The sequence below is a fragment of the Glossina fuscipes genome, unplaced genomic scaffold (genome assembly GCF_014805625.2).
Source record: "Glossina fuscipes isolate IAEA_lab_2018 unplaced genomic scaffold, Yale_Gfus_2 90, whole genome shotgun sequence".
Taxonomy (NCBI): domain Eukaryota; kingdom Metazoa; phylum Arthropoda; class Insecta; order Diptera; family Glossinidae; genus Glossina; species Glossina fuscipes.
In genome coordinates this window covers 711,229-732,566 of record NW_023998444.1, presented here as the reverse complement: position 1 = coordinate 732,566, position 21,338 = coordinate 711,229, and the positions used below count along the sequence as shown (strand labels likewise).

The 21,338-nt window shown below is 32.3% G+C and overlaps 2 protein-coding genes across 3 annotated transcripts in view; one reads left to right on the top strand and one right to left on the bottom strand.

Annotated features, from left to right (window-relative positions):
- Window positions 1-21,338, bottom strand: part of LOC119638468 (nuclear localization sequence-binding protein) — a 255,425-nt gene that overhangs the window by 127,676 nt on the left and 106,411 nt on the right. The gene's annotated exons all lie outside the window — the stretch shown is intronic.
- LOC119638471 (esterase FE4-like) lies at window positions 4,113-7,271 on the top strand. Its single transcript, XM_038035274.1, has 5 exons — window positions 4,113-4,492; window positions 5,542-5,667; window positions 5,730-6,762; window positions 6,819-6,945; window positions 7,004-7,271. Exons 1-5 carry the CDS (start codon window positions 4,268-4,270, stop codon window positions 7,128-7,130), a joined length of 1,638 nt encoding a protein of 545 aa, XP_037891202.1. The 5' UTR covers window positions 4,113-4,267; the 3' UTR covers window positions 7,131-7,271.

The following is a 21,338-nucleotide window of genomic DNA, read 5'->3' as shown; positions in this document are numbered from 1 at the left end:
AACACACAATTGTAATCTTTTCGAAAATATCTATAAAATGAAAGAAGAAATTATTTCCTACAGGCCAGAGTCTATACACTGATCTAAACGTACAAACATAAATTGATAGACATGTATGCAGCATATAGTCATATGTGTGTGTGTGTGTGAAGTAATTTAACCTTTATCGAAAAAAAACTCAATTTTCTGTTACGTACTTTTTTCGTTCTTGCGTTCATTTACCCTTAAACCAAGTGCCACCGCCCTCTGTTCTATTACGTTTACATATTAAAGGCATTCACCTACCATAACAGTTTCTAGAGTACTTGAGCAATTACTTGCAATTAGGAATCAGAGGTCTACGATGCAAATTGAAACTTTGGCTTGCATAGTCTTTGGTGATCATATACATAAAGATTAAACCCGCAGACTTCCTGGGACTTCTCTTGCATTTTAACTCTTTTTCGATTTTTACACTACAACAAACCAAATTGAAAAATGATCTTTTTAGGAAAAGTTAATTGATTGTACTTATGCAAGTAATCAGATGATTAGTCGATATGGGTCCATAATTATGAAAGTTATCAACTGTAACGATTGACATAATATATCTAGAAAACATTAAGTGACTGTCTGGTCGAAAATTTCGGTAATCATTGGGCGCTTTCGGGGAATGTTTCAGTTTAAGAATATATTTACGATCGGTGACCGCGCACACTTCATCACGCCAGAAACAGTGTGCAGCTTAGGACCAAAGAAGGTGGCGAAGCTCATAAGGTTCTTACAATTGGGGAGCTAAGACCATAATAATAATAACAACGATAATAATAATAGTCGTTGACCATCTGATAGCATTTGAGCCTTCTTTATTAAGTCTATTTTCCTTTTAAATGCAATGCTTAGGACGAAAGAAGATGGCGGGGTTCATAACAGTCTCATAGCTGGAGAACTATGGCCATGGGCGAGTGTAGTAGAGTTTTTACTTCGCGGCAGTGATAATTATAGTGGTCGCTGATTATCTGCGAGAATTTGGGCCGGTTTTCCTTTCAAACGCAGTTCCACACCCAGCACGTAAATATTCCTTTTCCAGCGGTTTGGGTTCAATAACTTTCACAAAGTCCAATTTACCGAAAGTTATATGCATATATGGAAGATATACAAGTTTGTTTTAACCTGATTTTTATTTACTTGAAACGATCAATAAAAATTTTTTTTTTGCTAATTCAATAGTAAGATTTATTCAACTTTAGCTGAAATACACTACTGCTTATCGTTAAATAAATTTCCGAATTTTAGTCAAGGATCGATAAATTGACCTTGTCCACACCAAATATCTTATCTAGTGTCGCGCTAGTGTAAAGATAAGGAAAAGGATCGAGTGTTTGCAATATTATTATACGCTTGAATGCCATATTTTTTAGCGAGTATTTAAGTTGATTTGACCGAGCTCATCTATTTACCTAAATCTCTGCCTGGTCGTTGATAAAATTTTCATATATTCAAAAAATACTCAACAATATTGAAACGACAACGAAGAACTCCCATCTATGTTAATTGAAAATATTAAGATCTCCATATAAATCTTAGATATATTTATAAGCTGAAAGCAGATCTCTTTCTGAATTTTAAAGATTTACATCTCAATTTAAAGCAGCTAGAGAGGCGTATACCAATTTTCTCATTTCATACCGAGTAAGAGATTTTTCTTAGAGTTGAAACCTCCTAATGGCCTACATTTTCTGATTGAACTCATAGTTTAACCTTATGACTGTTGGCTCCAGTGTTCATCTGTGCCTGAATTTCTGTGCGAATGACCTTATCATATGACAAGAAATTTTCTAAATATTTTATACAATATATAGTAAACTAGCTGATTACTAAGTAATGCATACAAGCTTATGTGTTTTATTGTGTTAGTTAGGTTGTTATTGTAATCGATATCAATTTACTATAAGTAAAACCTTCAGCAATATTAAAATTTGTAATTTAAATGGAAATGAAAAGATTCTGTCATTTACAAACAGAAGCAGAAAAAATGAAAATTCCAAGTTATCAGTGGTTAATAGCAAAAGAAAAATGCTTTCACTAAACTTCTACTGTTCAAGATTTAACAACACTTTGTTAAAGTTTTAAATCTATTTTGTAGGAAAAACAAAAAAGAAAAACTAGTAAAAATATGATAAGAAAAAAATAAAATAATAATAGAAGTAAAACTAAAGTAAATAGCTTTTCTTGTGCTCCATTCATATCTACTTAAAAAGAACTTCAAACAGATGATGTTAAACGCGCGCACATGTCTTTATAGGCGTCAAACTTAATATAAGCCTTTTGCAAAGGGACAGGTCAACTTTGAAAATATAAACTTGAGGTGTTAACAATTTTATGAACGAGAACGAGCCGGATATGGCCATTAAATAAACTTCTGCCGTCAATTGTTTGCTTTAATGCATACAAAAGCATGAAAGTGAGAGAAATAAATAGGGAAGTGTTTATACACAGACAGAGAGAGAGAGAGAGAGAGAAAAATAGATAAAAAGAAAAAGAGAGAAAGAACGAAAGAAAGAGGTCATAAAATATAAAATCCATCAAGGAAATTAAATGCTTAATAATTAACATCTGAGACTTGGCAGTTCATAGTTTTGTTTGCTTCTATACCCACTGCCGTAAATGGAGGTTTAATTTGTGAAAACGCTTATAACATTCTGAAGGATAATTTCAGAGACTTTACAAAAAGTTGATCGGCATCAACTTCCTTATTAATCAAGGTAAGTGCGTCCGTCCGTCCTGTGAATGTTTACGGTCTGTCGGCAGCAGGATTTAGAATAAAGAGGTTATCGGAAGCTATTAAAGGGCAATTTTATTTTTAACATAAGCCATATCTGTCAAAGACCACTACCACAGTTAGTTTACCGGTCTTCCTCTTGCTGGTCGTATATTTTACCGGTCTTTCTCTTGCTGGTCGTATATTTTACCGGTCTTCCTCTTGCTGGTCATACATTTTACACGTCTCCCTCTTGCTGGTCATATATTTTACAGGTCGTCCTCTTGCTGTTCATATATTTTACAGGTGTTCCTCTTCCTGGTCATATATTTATATAATATAAACTGGGAATACCTTTGTTTTCAAAAGCAAGAAATTGGTGGTTTTTGCTCACTTGTTAAAAATTACACCAGACACAGTTTTAAGGACAGATATATGTATATATATATATATGTTTTTTTTTTTAAGTAAAAAACAGAGTTGATTACAGCTGAACATAATTTTGTTTTTTTTTTGTTGTTTTAATTTCATTTGTTTTTCAAAAATTCTGCTTATAAATTAAGCTTTAGTTTCTCTCGCTTTATTCAGTCGCAGTCACATCATGATTGCTGTTCACTATTCATTCATACGATAATTTAGAATTTTGACTTATGTTCAAAACGATAGTTTGACTAAAGTTAAAAAGAAAAATATTACCTTTCACAGGCGCTGATTTACTTGACTCTCAAGTCATTTGTGGACCAAAATTTCCCGAATTAATTCTTTGAATCAATATATATTTTAAAAATGTAGATAATTTTTTGTTAATAGCAAACTCATCATCATCAAACCAATCAAGAAGAGTACGCGTTAAGATGTTTTTAGGTTTTTTTTTTGATATTTGAAATGCCTTTGCATGCTCCTTTTTAAGGATAACACATTTGTATGCGAACAATTTTTGCTTTTATAAAAGCTAAATAAAAGTGTTATACACTCTTATCGTAAGAATTTCAAGCATTGCTATATTATTTCAAAGTAAAGGCGTATAATCGATTATGGGCACAAGACCTTGAAAAGCTATTAAAAAACTTGAACGATATTCTTTCCCACATTATTTTACACATTTGTAAGCGTCGAAGGTGAAGGGTTTACTAATTTCACCATTTCATGTGTAACATCCTAAAATAAATTTCAAAGCCTCTATAAGTCACGTGAATTTCTCAGGCGCAAATTTCGATACAAAAATTTAGACTTTGCCGACATAAAAAGCTAGGCAACGCATAGTAATGAAAACGTTAGTGTTTTTTTCTCATTTGCTCTAAACTACCACAGACAAAGCTTTAAAGACATATACATATATATATATATATATATATTTTTATGTAAAGAATAGACTTGATTGTGGCTGAACATAATTTTGTCTTTTTTTACTTTGGTTTCATTTGTTTTTTAAAAATTCTGCTTATAAATTAAGCTTTAGTTTCTCTCGCTTTACTCAGTCGCAGTCACATCTGATTGCATATTAAACGTGAACGGATCTCTATTAAAATGATTTTAATATATTACGGAAAGTTTAATTGGATAATTCTTTTTCTTTTCTTATATATTAGAACTTCGGTGGAGAGTTCTAAACGTTATTATGTCGATATACATACCAATGATTTCGATGGAGAAATAGTTGGTTTAGAAATGCGAGATTGGTTAAACGAAACATTTGTTGGTTTTCTTGGTATACCATATGCAAAGCCGCCGACAAATGAACGCCGATTTAGAGTGAGTTGATAAGTTTGAAACTTTATGTGCATTGAGATTATTACAATAAAAGCATAGTTTAATTTTTTTTTTTTTTTTATTTACTATAAATACAAATAAATTAAATATATGTTCAATGATTGATGAGAAAAAAATTTTAAATAAATTACTTTTCAATTTATTAAGAAATATTTGTTTTAAAATTTTCAATCCAAGATAATAATTTTCATTCATTTCAACATTTTCAAGTGCTAATGATCATTTTCCTATATATTATCGATGACTTAAAAAACGCTTAAAATACTTTTGAGTAATCGGTAACTTTGCACATAAAATAATTTATTGGCGGCTGATTTGCTTGCACCATGTGTACAATGCCTTGCCGAACCGGTTTGCACACCTTGAATGCATTTATATTGAATTGGATTGAAATGATTAAAAAAAAAAAAAATGTCTTTTTTTTTAATTAGAAAAAATTATTTTTTAAGTAAAAATTTTTTAATAAAAATTTATTTTTATATGTTAAATTTTTTTACTTTAAAATTTTTTTTTTTAATAAAGCAATTTTAATAATTTGAACAAATTTTTTAAACATAAAAATTTTCAAAATATAAAATTTTTTTTTTAGTAATTAAATAAAATTTTTAAATTTAAAAAGTTTCTATATATAAAACAATTTTAAAAATTTCTCGTATAAAAATTGTTTAAATTTTTATGTAAAAAATTATCCATTATAAAAATAAAATAAAAGTTTTATAAGACTTTTTTTTATAGAAAAAAATTAAAAAAAAAAGCTTTGTAAGAAAAAAAATTTAAAAAAAAAAAAGTTTTATAAAATTTTTTTTATAACAGGCTTTAAATATGAACTATTCGTTTACTTTTGTTAAAGAAAAGTTAAATCTATTGCTTATTTATAAAATTGGACAATTAAAATCGTGTAATCGTGAATATGTTATAAATACCTGCCGCTAATCGATAATTTGTTGAGCATAAATGATCGATAACACTTTTTTAATAAAAAAAAAATTTTTACATATATATATATAATCGTTTCGTAAACAACCACTTAGGATCCACAAAACTTGGACTTCTTCAACGGTACCATTGAAGCCTTTTACGACGGCTATGAATGTCCCTCTATCACGACTCGTAATCAATCTGAAGATTGCTTGACATTGAACGTGTTCACAAAAGACGTGAGAAGAAGAAGCAAATATGTCAGAAATGTAACAGTGTATAACTGTTTCTCTGCTTTTAGCTAAAACCGAAAGAACCTTTACCAATTGTAGTTGCGATACATCCCGGTGGTTTATATTTGCTAAGCGGTGCCAGTTACTTTATGAGTCCGCAATATTTGCTAAATAAAAAAGTGGTCTTGGTAACATTTAATTACCGCTTGGGCTCTTTAGGATTTCTCAATCTTGGAACGTCTGCTGTGCCAGGCAATGCTGGATTCAAAGATCAAGTATTTGCTTTGAGATGGATTCAAAAGTATATACATTATTTTGGCGGCAATCCGAAAGATGTTACCCTAATGGGCTATAGTGCGGGAGCTTTAAGTGTTAGCTTGCATTTGGTGTCGCCCATGTCGAAAGGTCTCTTCCATAAGGCCATTGTAATGAGCGGATCACTGCCTCCCCAAGTCGATCTGCCAATTGGTAATCAACAGTATTTAGCCATACGGCAAGCCAGAGTTTTGAATTGCACCGGTATACCCGAACAATGGGATGAATCTTCTTTGCTGCAATGCTTCGATCAATTTAAAGGTTCCGAAATAGCAAAAACTTTGCGTAAAATGTTCATTTTTGGTAAAGACAATCCCGTGTATTTATGGTTACCGATTATAGAAAAAGATTTCGGACAAGAAGCCTTCCTAATTGAAGATCCTTATAAAACTTTGAAGGAACTTCCCCGCTTAGATATACCGGTAATGATCGGTTATACAAATGGTGAATTTTGTGATTCCGCAACCAACATCTTGCACTATCCTGAATTAATAAAAACTTTGCAAAAAGATTACGAAACCCTCTTCCCGATAACATTTATGTATGAAAATTCGACTCAGCTTTCTCAAAAAACCAAAAGTATCATTCAGCATTATTTACCGGAAGATTTAACTTTAACTGCCAATGATTATGATAATCTTTGCGATTTATTTTCGGATTCGTTATTGCGTTATGGAGCTCATCATTTAGCTGACATAGTGGCAGCAAAGGGTCAAGTATTCTTCTATGAATTCGCTTTTATTGGAAAATATTTCGTAAAGAGTGATAGTTTTCCCGATCGAAAAGGTAAAGCCTTGGATGGGAAAAACAGATGAATTGTTGACATCGTTTTCTATTTTTAGAACGAGCGGTGCATATGGATGATATGCAATATATTTTCAACAGAACTCCAAAAAGTCAACTTAGCGAAGAGGATGCTAATATGGTGGATCTATTCACTGGATTTTTGTACGACTTTATAAAAAATGGGTAAACTTATCAGAAATTTTTAAGAAATAAAACATTTTTACGCGGAAAACTTTTGTAGTAAACAAACTGATGCTCTCGCCAAACCTTATCCTCATAAGTATGCCTTGATAGATGAGAAAATCACTTATACGTCCGGTCGAAATTTCCCGAACTATCAATTGTGGAAAAATTTGTTTAAAAAATAATGCAAAACAAAAAATATTTGATTGACAAGCCATAAGATATTCTTGCTGTAAGATCTATACGTAATCGAGAAATGTTGAAATATTTTTTTGTTGCCGTAAACGGCAGAATCAAGAGAATGTTATTTATGGAAGATTTTTTTTGTTTTATTTTTTATATAAAGAATTTATTAATAAAGTCGTTCTTTTCTTTTAAATAAGCAGTTGATTAAACAAATGATTAAGAAAATATCAGGTAAGCATTTGGGGAGTTTTTGATGTTAAGGAAGCATCCCGATGTTCGCTCGATTGATTGTTTCAAATCCCATATCCCGTAATGTGACATTTCATGACCTCACCAATCATTGTTTCATAGGTGTAGCCAAAGTCGATAGGTTACCTGTGTATGTGTAGAAGTACTTGTAACTTGCCAGAATTTGAATATATTGGCATGAAATTCTACATGGACGTCAAAAATAGTTCTACAAACCCACAAAGAAAAAGTTAAGTTAAGTGATTAATTACACACCTTAGACGGGTTAATTCCTAACAATTGTCTGGTTCAAGTAAGCCTTAATGTACGATCCTCTTCCACTTCTATCAAACGTAAAGTGTGGCGTCAATTTGGGCTTTGACATCGTTTTGGCAACTTTGTCTATCTTGGACCATATTGAACTTTTCACACATTGTTATCAGCTTTTATCCTTGATAAGTCATCTTTACGAACCAGGACCGATTCCATTTCTTCAGTCCCTTAAAGCTTTCACTACTAATTCAAGCAGTACGCGAACATCTAGCTTCTCCTTTGCTATGCAACCTTATGCAGTGAATTCAGAACTTTTTTTTTTTTTTGCTCAGTGCTTAGGTCCGTAGCAATGTCATTAGATGAAATATGCTAACCTTGCTGAAAAATTTCACAGACATTACCATCGATTGGTCGACCAGAGTCGACCAGAGTGCGGCTTAATTTTCACATCGAACCCTTCAGAGTGAAATAGTTGCAGTACTTGCACGCTGCTGGTTTTCGAAAGCAGGGTCACGAGACGATTTCTTTTCACAGGTCTATCATCTTGATGTTAGCGAAGGTGTAGAATAAATGAATTTTTCCAGAATTTTGATTTATGTTCAAAACGATTCTCAGGCGCTTACTTACGCAGTTCCATAGTGAATTTTTGTTAAAATTTTGGGGAACTATTTCGTTGAACCAATATATTTTAAAAACGTAGACAATTTTTGGTTAATAGCAAGTTCATCATCAAACCAATCAAGAAGAGTACGCGTTAAGATGCTTTTAGGCTTTTTTTTTGATATTTGAAATGTCTTTGCATTTTCCTTTTTAAGGATAACACATTACTGCGCTACAATTTTTAATTTTATCTTAAGAATTTCAAGGATTGCTGTATTATTTTACAGCAAGGACGTAAAATCGATTATCGGCATAGGACCTTGAAAAGCTATTAAAAAACTTGAACAATATTCTTTCCTACATTATTTTTCTCTCTTTCGCAATTTCTTTCTAGCCATCACAGTGTTACATATATAGAGGACATCCCCTAAATGATTGACCATAAAAAAATATATAAAAAAAAACAGAAAAAGAACAGGAAGAAGCTTAAGATTTATATTTGGACATCTTAAGATAATTGGAATAACAGAAAAACTTATTTCGCGAGACCATGTATAATAGGCTGTACATAAGCGAGCAGAGAAAAGTCGCAATTACCAAGCCCATGTCCGCGGGTCCAAATGTTAGTGCTATTTGACCAAGCTTTGTAGTGGACTTAGTAGTGAGTGCTTGGTCGATCAAGACATAACACTTGCCGATTGAGCACACATATATACACAAGGCTTCGGCCCAATTCCCTTATCTCTTCTTTCTCTCTTCCATCATTCCTTTCTGTTGCATGTAGAGAGGACATTCCCCGGAGTGACTAGTCATATCATAAAAACAAAAAAGGGGGCAACGCTCGACAACGTACGGCGAAATCAACGGAAGAAACGCTAACTGTACTGCACCATGAGCAACAATCAAAAGAAAGTGCTGCCGTAAAGCAGCAAACAACACAAAAAAATAAAAAAAACAGAAACCATATATATGTCAGTAAAACCAAAGCAGATGATGTGTAACCAAAATTCGTCTCAAGATGAACACATGTTTTTTTTTAAATAGACTTTTCTCTACGCAGCCAAAACGATTTTTTTTGCTATTATTGTTTGTGATATTTTTTTACCTTTTATGTGCGTTTGACTCTCTAAAAATCCATTCGCTTATATAGCGGAAAACATTTAAAAAAAAAAAAAAAATGAATGTTCTTTGCAGAAGCATAAAATATTTGAGCTACTGAAAGTATGCAACGATTTTAATGCTGTGTAACTATGGGAAAAAAAAGGAAAGAATTCTACATAACAAAGAAAAAATGTATAGCTTTTATATATAAAAAAAAAAAAAAAAAAAAAAAAAAAATACAGGTAATGCTTGTTTTGTGTACAAAACAATATGAAAACAATAAAAACAATAACAACAACAATATTGTATTATAATATACAATAAAAAGAAATATATATGTCAAGTTGTAAAATGCATTTTGAAAATTTCAATTGGTTTACAATACATGGTAAAAATAAAAAGAAATAAATAAATAAAGGAAAGAAAGAAGAAATGATTTAAAGAGAAAATTTTATGAAATCAGTTGCATTAAGGCAGAAACGAGTAACCACCAATGGTTTACGAGAAGAACATTTTATATGAGAGAATTTCAAGGGGGATATGAATGACGAAGACAGTATGAAGAAAATGATGTGCATTAAGGCAAATTATGTAAGATAATCACTTTCCGTAGGAAATGTTTAAATCATTTTTTCCCCCGACTATGTAAAATGAAACTAACAAGTTTTGCATAGATTAATAGAAACTAGAAAAACTAAATTATGTATTCTAAAGTACTTACCATGCATGCAAAGAACGAGAGAACAAAAGTATTTATAGTTAAAAACTAATGTCTACTTTTTGCACAATTTCATATAACTTAAAATATAACATACTTTAAGTACAAACAGTTTTTTTTTTTTTTTTTTTTTTTTTTTTTTGAACTGAAAATGAAGTAATGACAATGTATTGCAATAGATACAGATAGTATTATATTAGTTGAGGGATGTCATCGTAAATTTTTCAGGAAAAAAAAAATTCTTTTTTTTACCTTAATAGATGCTTTGAATCTATTAGAATAAATGGTAAAAAATTCATTACCTGGAGGAAATTTGAAATTTCGTTTTTATTCCCAAGCCCTGCAAGGGGATTGCTTGGGTAATAGAGGCCTATGTCCCGCCTATTAATTTGAAACTGCTGGAATACACTAACAAATGTCTTTGGAAAGTATTTATGCTTATTTGAAAGAATTTCCAAACTTCTTCATGACAATTGTCGAAGAGATGTCAATGCTTGTGTTAAGTAATTGTAAGTTCGGCTAGAAGATTTTTGAGTTGTTTACGAATGGGTGAATATGCCGACCACACTAGACATATTTCTTTTTGTATTCTCTGTAATTTCGCTACACGTAAAGCGTAAATCATTCGACTTTATCGTTGGCAGATACAGCACAACGAGACACTTTCGAGCAAAAAATCTTTGAGGAAAGGGCATAAGTCAGAATCTTTAAAAACTGCGGTCAACGTGATTGAATTACAAGATAAAGCATGTAAACCCGATTTCCAACTCCTTAAGGCATGCAAACATTTACTTCTGAAGAAAAAGCCGCACGATAAGCTACGAAAAGGAAAAGTAAACCGGCGTTATTCGTAAATGCTTTATTTTTGAAGTGTTCTTTCAAGTATCACTTCCTTATTGGTTTTTTGTTGGAATTAGAAAATTTAAATTTTCCTTTCAATCGTTTACTGTGTCGACTCTGTCTCTTTGACCACTTTCTTCAGCATCTTATATCATTTTCAATAAGCTATTAAAGTTTCACAACTATGTTTAGCAAGTTATTGGTTATATTTCTGTAAAAGATTTTCAAGAAAGAAAAAAAATTGCAAAAAAATGGATTTTAAATTAAAAACGTGATGTGCATTCCTCGCTATGCTTTAAATGTTGTCATGAACATACATGTACATACATAATTGTACCAAAAGCTCTACATATATAATGATTTGGAAACATGAGATACGGTTCATATGAGTATCTAAAAAGAAAATGAATAAATTGTCATGACGTCGTTATTGGAAAATTCATGTTATATTTAAAGACAAGCACGTGACTTAAAAATTATGGATTATTGATAGAAAATGAAATCAAAATCAAGAAAATAAATAGTAAGTTGGAAAACTTGTTCGGAGCGCAAAATCTCTTTTCTCTTTGTAGAACACTTGCTCTGCAGATTTGTACACGTACAGTTTACGTGCCGTCGATGCACAAGAGTGTAGAGGTTGATAGATACGCTCTAGTCGCTAATGAGCACATTGATTTTTCACTATAGGCAGGTCCCAACCATCCATGTAAATTGGGCTCCGCGAGTATCGACTGCAGTGCAGCTTTAAAAAATGTAATCTCTCGTGCGCTTTTTTCGACACTTCAATAACCTTTTCTATTCAACTAATGTCAGTTTATGTTCTCATGGCCAGACCATCGAGCACTGTCGAAATTTCACTCGATTTTTCTTGGCTCATTGCATATATTTTGATGCGTATGTGAAAATAAGGAGGTGTGGTCTAATATGCTTTCATGGACAAATGGCTGAACAAGAATTTTCTCCTACGCACAGAATGTCGGCTATAAACAGCAAGAATTTGGATTCAGCATAGTCGGTGATTCCTTCCTAAGATTATCAGGGGGATTAATTTTTGTTTGCAAAATCAGCTTTACGTTAAGCGCGCGCGATAGGATTGCAGATGATGCCAAGACGGTATGTCCTCATCCATTATCTATCTATCATTGATGAAGAGTTGAACAGCACTCAAAATATGACGGAGGAATTCCCACTGAAGAGTTTACTAAAAACTTTGGATTTTTGTATAAACGCAACTAAATTGTTCAACGCTGTTTAATGAAAGATCCAACCAACGAATTTATTTTCTAGATAAAGTTTATTACATTATAAAAATTCCAATCAAACCGTAGCCGTATGTTAAACTTACATTCAAAGGAGTTACTTTCGAAGAATGAATATCATCCCATAAAAAAGGGAGAAACTATGTATTCCAAAAGGAGTAAAATAAATATTCGCATTAACCAAAAAATGTAAAATTGTTCTCGAATCAGTATAGCATGAATTCACTTTCTTCGAAATGTAAAAGTTCTCGTTAGTATTTGATCACTAAAAAATCAGTTGAACATTTAATTAGTACGCCCTATATAAAGGTTTATTAAGGTAGTGCGGATGTATGTATTTAAGAATAATGTGGGTTATCCGCCTTATTTTCCAGTGTTCAACTAATAGGCCGCAATTTTCGAGTTATTATAATGAAATTTGGGGCAGTGGCATGTTTTGGTCCAAGGACGAACACTACTCAAAATGGTACCAACCGAAAAACTTTTGCGACCACTTTCCCTATACTGCGTTATTTTTTAAATTGTAGTATATAGTAGTGTAGGGTGTGTAATGCTAGGCCGAGGTCGACTACGATGGTTTTACTTGTTTTTTGATAAAATCATAAATTCTCGTTAGTTTTTGATCAAGTTACATATAGCGGTTTAAGGAATATATTGATAAAATGAAAGTGATGGCGACGAAAGTTTAACTAATCGTGCCCATCTTAACAATTTAATTTATTGATCAATTGTTTTAAGTTTTAAAAAATAACCGAATAGAAAAATATGATTGATATTATAATTTATTAGGAAAACAATAAAATATTTTTTGTGGAATTTTTTCTTGCCTTAGCATCTCTCTAATCGTTACTATGCTTCGTCAGTTGGTTTGCTAGTAATCGTAAAACCATGATAAAGGCACATTGATTACCGATAAGGTTGGCAGTAGTGGGAACGCCAGTTATACATGCATCCTGCGATTGACTTATACAGGATGGCAATTTCTTAATGCATCGATAAATAGATGCTGGTTAGTATATTGCTAGACTTTCCTTTAGACTTTATGAGGTAATAAGAAAAAAGTTATTATTCATTAATTTATTTATTATTATTTATGAAATAGTTTACCATTTTTTTTATAACACGAAATGGATAAGACAGCGCTTGGTCGCCATTCGTGTTAAATCGTTTTTTACTTAAAGAAAAAAAAGTTTTATTAGTTGAGATACATAAAGTTGGTGCCAAATATCCTGAATTCTTAAAAGACTTAAATTATCTTACGCACACACTAATCCAATAATACATTTAACAAAACAAAGATACATAGATATTATGCTTTGGCAGTCACAGCTACGATACTACTTAGACCAGCCATATGTATATAAGTTTGCATGCGTGACAGATGGCTCCCAAGTGGGTCGCACTATGTTACGAAAAAAAAAAGAGCAAAAACAAAAAAACAAAAATCACACACATGTTATTTTATATGCATAACCAACAGATGGTTATAACCAAACAAGCTACCATGTGTTCACACATGCTTTTCCTTATTTACTTTTTTCTTTTTTTTTTTTTTTCTTATGCTTTAGAACTCCATTGCGTTTGTAATTTTCTGCACAGATATATATTTCATTTTCAAAGTTGCTTTAGCTTTTTTTTGAAAAAAATGATTCCCATTGAAAGATATTTCTGTCTTTTTTTTTTTCTCACTTCCCAAGTTTATTCACATAGCACTTGATTTCGTAGCTCAGCAGTCAAGCATTGCTTACCCTTGATGCACATGTGAGCTAATATTTTCCCATTTTCTCAATTTTTTTTTTTTTATTTTTTTTTATTTTTTTGGAAGAAAAAGTCTGTGGTTTTAAGAGAAATCGCGCTTCTCCTCTAATCTTTAAAACAATTTTAGCAAGCAATTTAAGAAACCTGACCCACTGACTGTCTATAAAGTATTTTCCAAGCAATTACAAGCTGTTAAATATTTAAGACATGAAATGATTTTCTTTTTTAGTGTGTCTTCTACAGAAAACAAGAAGCGAAAAATCTTTTCGCATACAACACACACACACACAAAGGTAACCAGCAGAAAACTCTTAAATATTCACGGGGAGGACGATGCATTCGTACACAGGCACACGCATATATGTATATATATATAAAAATACATATTCGGGTACATATAGGTGTGTCTTCTGGTATTTTTCTTACACAATATTTTTAATGTTCATGAAAAGATAGTAATGGTAGGTAAAGACACCTCTCGAAAAAAAGAAATAAAGAAAGAAGGAAAGAAAGAAAATACAAAAAAAAAAAAAAAAAAAAAATAAAGAAAAATCTCAAGTCCATTAAAAATTCAACAACAGGAGAACGCGCTTCATACACCAACAGACTTATTCATTCGATAGCTTATGCATACAATAACAAAAGCAAAATGCACGTGAATACTTTAGATTCTTTAGCGCAGAAGGGTTATGTTATTTTACATTTTTTTTTTTTTTTTATATATTTATATAAACATAACATGGTGTTTTCATATGCATACCTAGTAGTAGTTAAGGTTCATATGTATAAATATTTAAGCTTTTGAAACGTCTACATAGTTCGAGTTTGTGAGAAGAGTAAATCTTGAGAAAAATATAGTTGTCTACGGTTTTGATTATATTCACGTGTTTAGGTGTGCACGACATATATTAAGAGAAGAAAAAAAAGTGTTTATATATACATATACGATATGCAACAACATATTTATGATGGCATATTTATGCTAAATGATGTTTAAAGAATTTTTTTATTTTTACTAAAAAAAAATTAAAAAATAATTACCAGAAGCAAGGAAGAAAACTTTATATACGATCGTTAGATACCTATCCTCTATTACATATATATTATTAGGTATGTGAATGTGACTCGGACTATCTCCAATAGCGAGTATTTGTAGTATTTTAGGAGCACTATCTTCAAGCTATATGCAGCTATAAAGCTTGGAGTTTTCAATGACGTAGTTGGTTGCAAAAACAAAAACCTATACTTTTCCTCCTTAATTCATAGGATAATGCTATTACATCCTTAGGAGTGTATGCGTTACGATATCTAAAGCTGTGAGGACCAAAATGAGTCTTGCGACTCATGCTCATACCATACAGCGTATCATAGTTTTTCCTATGTACCTTACTAGTTAAGACTTGGAAGCATAGGGTTATCCCTGTGTCAACACTGTAATTAGAAACGGTAAGGAACGCACAGGTGAAGAGGGGATTTCCTTTTCCTTTTGGATCGAACAATTGTGAGCAACATCGCTGGCTACCAGAAATAAATTCATAACTTTCCGAGAAAAATATGCTCACGGAGAAGTCTGGACAAAGGAGTAATCCAATGGGAGATAATTCGTATTGGCTGACTAACTACGAAGAATCTTACAAAAGATTTTTACATACAGCACTAATAAACTTGTTGATAAGTCGATGAATTATAGATTTGAATAGAAGAGTCACATGAACATTATAATAATTGTGCTATTATAGTGGGACGCGTTTGTAGCCTCATCAGGGAAAGAATATCAGCATAGAAATAACTTGTGACGTTTGAAAAAAATTGCCACTTGTAGGATTATAAACCGAGTACCAAAGGTAAGTCCGAGTAGTTGCCTTTTTTCACAACTTTCAACAGTTGGAACACCGGCTGAGATATCCCAAAGACATGGCAATATAAAATTCCTCTCGCATGGGAAAAATTGCAATCCTCGCAAACTTTAACCTTAATATAAAGTAGTCGAACCATTAACATCAACAATAAGACTCAATGTCCATTGCGACTCTATTGGGCAAGGTTGGCTAATCGTGATATATTAAGTTTTGTTCAAACTATACCCACACGAAACCATCCCTAAAGAGCATAAAAAGAATAAAAAAATGCAGTTACTATAAAAATTGAGCGTGATATGCTAAAGATTATGGCGTCGTTAGTCATGACTTAACATGAACCCATCAGTTAGTAAACCGATCGGTTCCAAATTCTTTCTGAATCACCTTCTGAAACAATTTAAGCTTATTTGTCGGCCTGTGCGTCTTGTTTTCTTGATTTTTTTAAATATTTCAATGAAAATTTGTTAGACTGACATGTCTTGGTCCAAGGGCGAACGCTCTTGAAATGATTCATTTCCTGATTTTCGCCCGAAGAAGCCCGATTGTCGTTGTCATAGTGCATATAGTTCAACACGTTTCGTTCTAGTTCAAAACTCACATATCTGTATACCACATATGTGAAAATTGCACAAAATCGCGCAACCAAATTAATTCGGCTAAAACGATTCGAACACACAAAGAGCGCAGAATAAGAGCAATACACAAAAGCTTGTTTAACCATATAAGACACAGCAGACAACGTAATATAAAAATTAATGATTTTAGGAGTAGGTGTTCTCCTTTACAGTTTAAAAAGAATTCAATTAATATTAATATTCTATTTAAGGTAACGGTAAAATTAAGAGAAATGCATAAAATAACCTTGTGAAAAAAAAAAAATTTTAAAAAGCAATATTTACAGTAAATGTAGTTCATTGTTACGTTAGTGCTGTGAGTGTTAGTGCATTTTTTACTAAAATTAATAGTCGTCATCCCAATCTTCAAATTTTATGATAAGCAAGCTCGAAACTAGTAGTTGAGTGTACATAAACCACCAAAAAAAAAAATGTTAGTATAGGTTATCGATTATTTTTAAGATATTGCTTCACACAATTTGTAATTCTTCAATATGGCAACAAGCAACGGAAGACCAAACGGGAGCAACACAAAACACCAAGGAATGCAATACAGTTTTGATAATCAATTTTTTTTTTTAATATGAACTATTGTTAACCAATGGGCAGAGCGATTCGCTTGTGCTGGTAAATCTTGATGAAAAATGCAGTTAACCATTTAAAGTTAAGTTTAGAATCCAAAACTAAATTTAAGTTTAACTTTAACAGTGTAGATTATTCATAAAGTTAAGAACAGTGTTACTGACAATCAATGTTTGGAGTCAAATGCTACGTCTAAGCTTAGCTTTAATTGTTACATTAACTGTATTGTCCATAAAGTAGGTAACACGACCAAAACAATCTAGCCATGGATTAACACTAGGTTTATGGACGTTTTGTATCTTACATTACTGAAAGGCGTCATTTTGACCGGTCAATTTTGTGAAACGTTGCTGTCGCATAAATAAAGAGAAGAAGCTGGAATTTGACGCAAACACTTCTTGATCGATTAAGAATATAAGAAGTGAAAATGGGAGTTATTTCTTCACATAGGCGACCAGAATGTAGAAAATAATGAAACAACTTCGCAAAACGCCGACAATTGTTTCAGGTTATCCTCTATACCTCTGGACCCCTTGAATATGTTTTTGGAAAACCTGGAACCATGTATACATGGTAGATGCAAAAATGATCCCGTCCGCAGCTGAAAATAAAACTATAACTTCAATCCAATTTACTCTAACGCACACCAACATTTTCTCCACTGAATGAATGGATTCCACGACCAATGAATTCCTTTATGTTTTCGATCCAGTGAACATATTTTAAGAAAACTGTAAACCAGATGTTCATTAGGACCAGCTTCACGTTGAGTCCAAAAATAGTTAAGACCGGTTTACTATCCGATCCCCAATTAAAAATAAAATCTAGTCCAGCGTGCGTTGAAATAAATGGGAAATAAATTAAAGTTTTGTTAGTTTGGAAAAAGTTCGACTTTTTTATTCTTAAGCGTGTATGGAACCGTTGCCAAAGACTACAAAAACATCCAAAAAAGAATCAGCAATGGATCAAAAGCTCCATGATCACGTCGTTCGCGTTCGGTTGATCGTGGATTTGAGTTGCAGTGCTGTTTGACCGTAGTTATAGTGAATGAGCAGAGGAAAAAGATAAGATTTACTGGATGGACATACACCCGCTAGGCTACGGCGACTTTCTTCCCTAGCTCTTTCTTCTCCCCACTCCTCTCGGATCGGAGTAATAAATATACATAAATGTATTCCTGCTCTTGTCACTCTGTTGTGACCGAAAGTTGACAAACGCGGTAAGCTGCGTCAATGTATTGTGCGTTTACTTTATAAATATCATATAATCTTGTGCTTCGCTGCGTCCACTCCTCCTATCTGTATGTCTGTGGTTCGTTAATTGCGGCCAAAAATGATGAGCGTGGCTAGCAAAATCGATTTATCTGCATTTTCTTAGACTATCCTCACGAACGTTTAATTGGAAGCAACTTACCGACCTTCATTTAATTAATAAAATTTGATTCTTAGATTTTTTGCATTAGCGTCGGCAAACAACGTTGCTATTAGTAAGTGTTGCAGCTAAAAAATATGTTTCAAATATTTATTATTCGTGAAGATGAAATATATACTTCATAAATTTTTTGTTCGTTCCCCCCGAAAATTTTCTTTAATTTACACATTAATTAGGGTAATATTTGCTTATTAAACAAAATTTCGGTAAATTTAATTTCAATAATTTAAAGCAATTTATGTGCAAAAAAATTGTCAATTGCATCTGCTGAGTAGTATTTTTTGAACATATTTGTGATATTTGTTTATACCCACCACAGAGGCGATGCCGGCAAATTTACCGTGTCAAAACGATTAGCGATTGTAGTAGGCTTGAACAGAGTGTAATAAACCCAGCGTACTTATCACCTATTATATCATCGCTTTTATTACCCGTTCAACGATTAGTTGATGAAAATAATAAAAGCAACGACTCAGCATCTATTTTACCCAAATTTAAATTATTATAAACAAACATACATATGTACATATTGTAGAATAAGCATTTTCGTTTAGCAATTACACACAAACCACATAACAGTTTTAATTATGCAAAAATGCAACTATTTTCAGTATAAAAAAATTACTTATGCTTTTATAAATGAACGCTCAATAGCCTTTACGATTGAATATTACTTAGTCAAGGGCTGTTGCTAATAGATGTCTTAGGGATCCAACCCTCGATATTCAGTCTATTTGTTTTTTAATTCGAACATCTTTGGACGAACGGAGGCCCTAAGTATGGCAGAGTACAGACATCACGTGGTAAGTTTTGTCTGTCCGTTGTTTCTTCGTTAAGGGCAATAATGTCTTCGGTTTGTCCAACGAACGTGATTAACCCTCTCCATCGTAACCGAACAAACCAATTTTCCATGACACGTGACGACAGTTCGAAGTAACCTTGCGAGTTTCTGTCAAACTCCAGATAGTAAGTTGCCAATCCGTTCACTCAATTTAATACTTTCCTGTATTAACAGTTCACATTGCAATACAGCAAAAACTTTGTCTTCTATATATTGGAATGCATTCTATCTTTGTCGCCAACATTGGTTGTGCGCCGAATGATCATTTCATTTGGAACTCTTCCATGAATACAATCATTACATTATGTCCAGAAAGATATTTTATACGAACGCTGGATCCAGATACGTCTGTCGCACTATATGTGCAATGTTGGTTGAAAAAATGGATAAGTCGGCTGCAAATTTGACGAAAAGTTTTGACGCTACTGGATATGAAAGATCGACAAACAAAATTCATGGGGAGCTAAGAAAGTTACAATCCAGTTACCTCTTATTTTAAAAGACAAAAATATCATTGTTTCATTTCATCATAACGTGAATGAATATTTCTCGTACATTAATATATAGAACCTTCGGCATTCCTCCAAGGAGGCAAGAGACGATGTTTGCTTGTAAATCCCAAAAATCTCCACAAGATATAACCAGCAAATCTGATAACTCGGGTCATTTTTGAACGATAGACTTTCCCCGAGGATTATCGCCGTTTAAAAAAAAAGCCAAGCGTTATGAAGTTCCCTTTTCGCCCATCAAAAGGGCAATCGGTCAAAAACCATATGTTATATAAGAATTTGACACAAACTCAACTTTTGTTAGAAAGTAATTCTGAATCGATCAAAACTTGTCTGTCCATCTGTCCGTCTTCTTTTTTTGGGTCAAACCTTCAGGCCGCAATTTTTGAGGCTTACATAGAAATTGGCACCGACGCTATTGAAAATAGTTCGTATTGGACCACTTTTTTGACCACTTCCCAATATAAAGCCTCCTTTTAAAAAAGCATTGTATGAAAGGAAAAGAAGCGATGAACATATGCACAAATAATTTTAAAAGTAAACCATTTTGATGATAAATGTCTTAAGTTTCGTTGAAAATCATTTTGTTTTTATAGAATTCAATTAATTTTTTTTTTAACTCTTTATACACACTTAAGTACTATTGCGTTAGACAACATTGCAAAGACGCAAGAAATGGATTCGCTTGCTTAACCAAAAAAGCAAAAAAAAAAAATATTCAGACCAACTTTGATTTGTTTTTTTTCTTTTAATTTTTTATCAAACATCATAATGTTTCAGATTTTGCTTGCTTTACGTCTATACTGAGAGAGAAAATGAAATATTATGAAAACCGGTTACAACAAACCGATGACAAATAAGGAACTTTTTCAGTAACAAGACATAAATAAGCAAAAGAACTTAAATAAGAAAAAAAATAAAAATAAAAAAAAATAAAGGAAAAAAACTACAAAAACAAAATAATGCAAAAAATAAAGTTTTTACGATATACACATGCTGAATGCTTAATATGGTCGGTTGATGAAGGTGATGACGATGACGATGGTGATGACAATGGTATGTATGTATTATATATAAAAGAAATGACAGCAATAACAATATATGTGTACATGTGGATGAAGTAACGCAATAATAATAATAATAATAATAATAACAACAACAACAATAACAATGTGCCATATTGTTAAGTAAATAGAAAACTTGAAAGACTGGGACAAGTTCAGTTTTGAGTTCAAGGTAACAACAAAGTGTTGAAAGGAAAGATGGAAAAAAAACAAAAACTCCTGATGCGTCAACTAAGTGAAGTAAAGATCAGACCAAACAGCAAATGCAAGCATGGAGGAAAACACATGCCCGCATATCCCGTCTTAAATGTGTCTAAGGGTACATCACATGTATGTATAAACAAATCAATTTTTTTTTTTTTTTTGCATTTTTGTTCTTTCGAAATTTTTTTAAATTAGTTTTCCTATCAAAACTCCGCATGACTTTGTTCTGACAAGAGAATCTTTATAAACTAATAATTTTTGCAGTTCTGTTACATTCACTTGAAAGAGTTTGTTTATGTGTCTAAGAGGGGAAGAGACAGCAGATT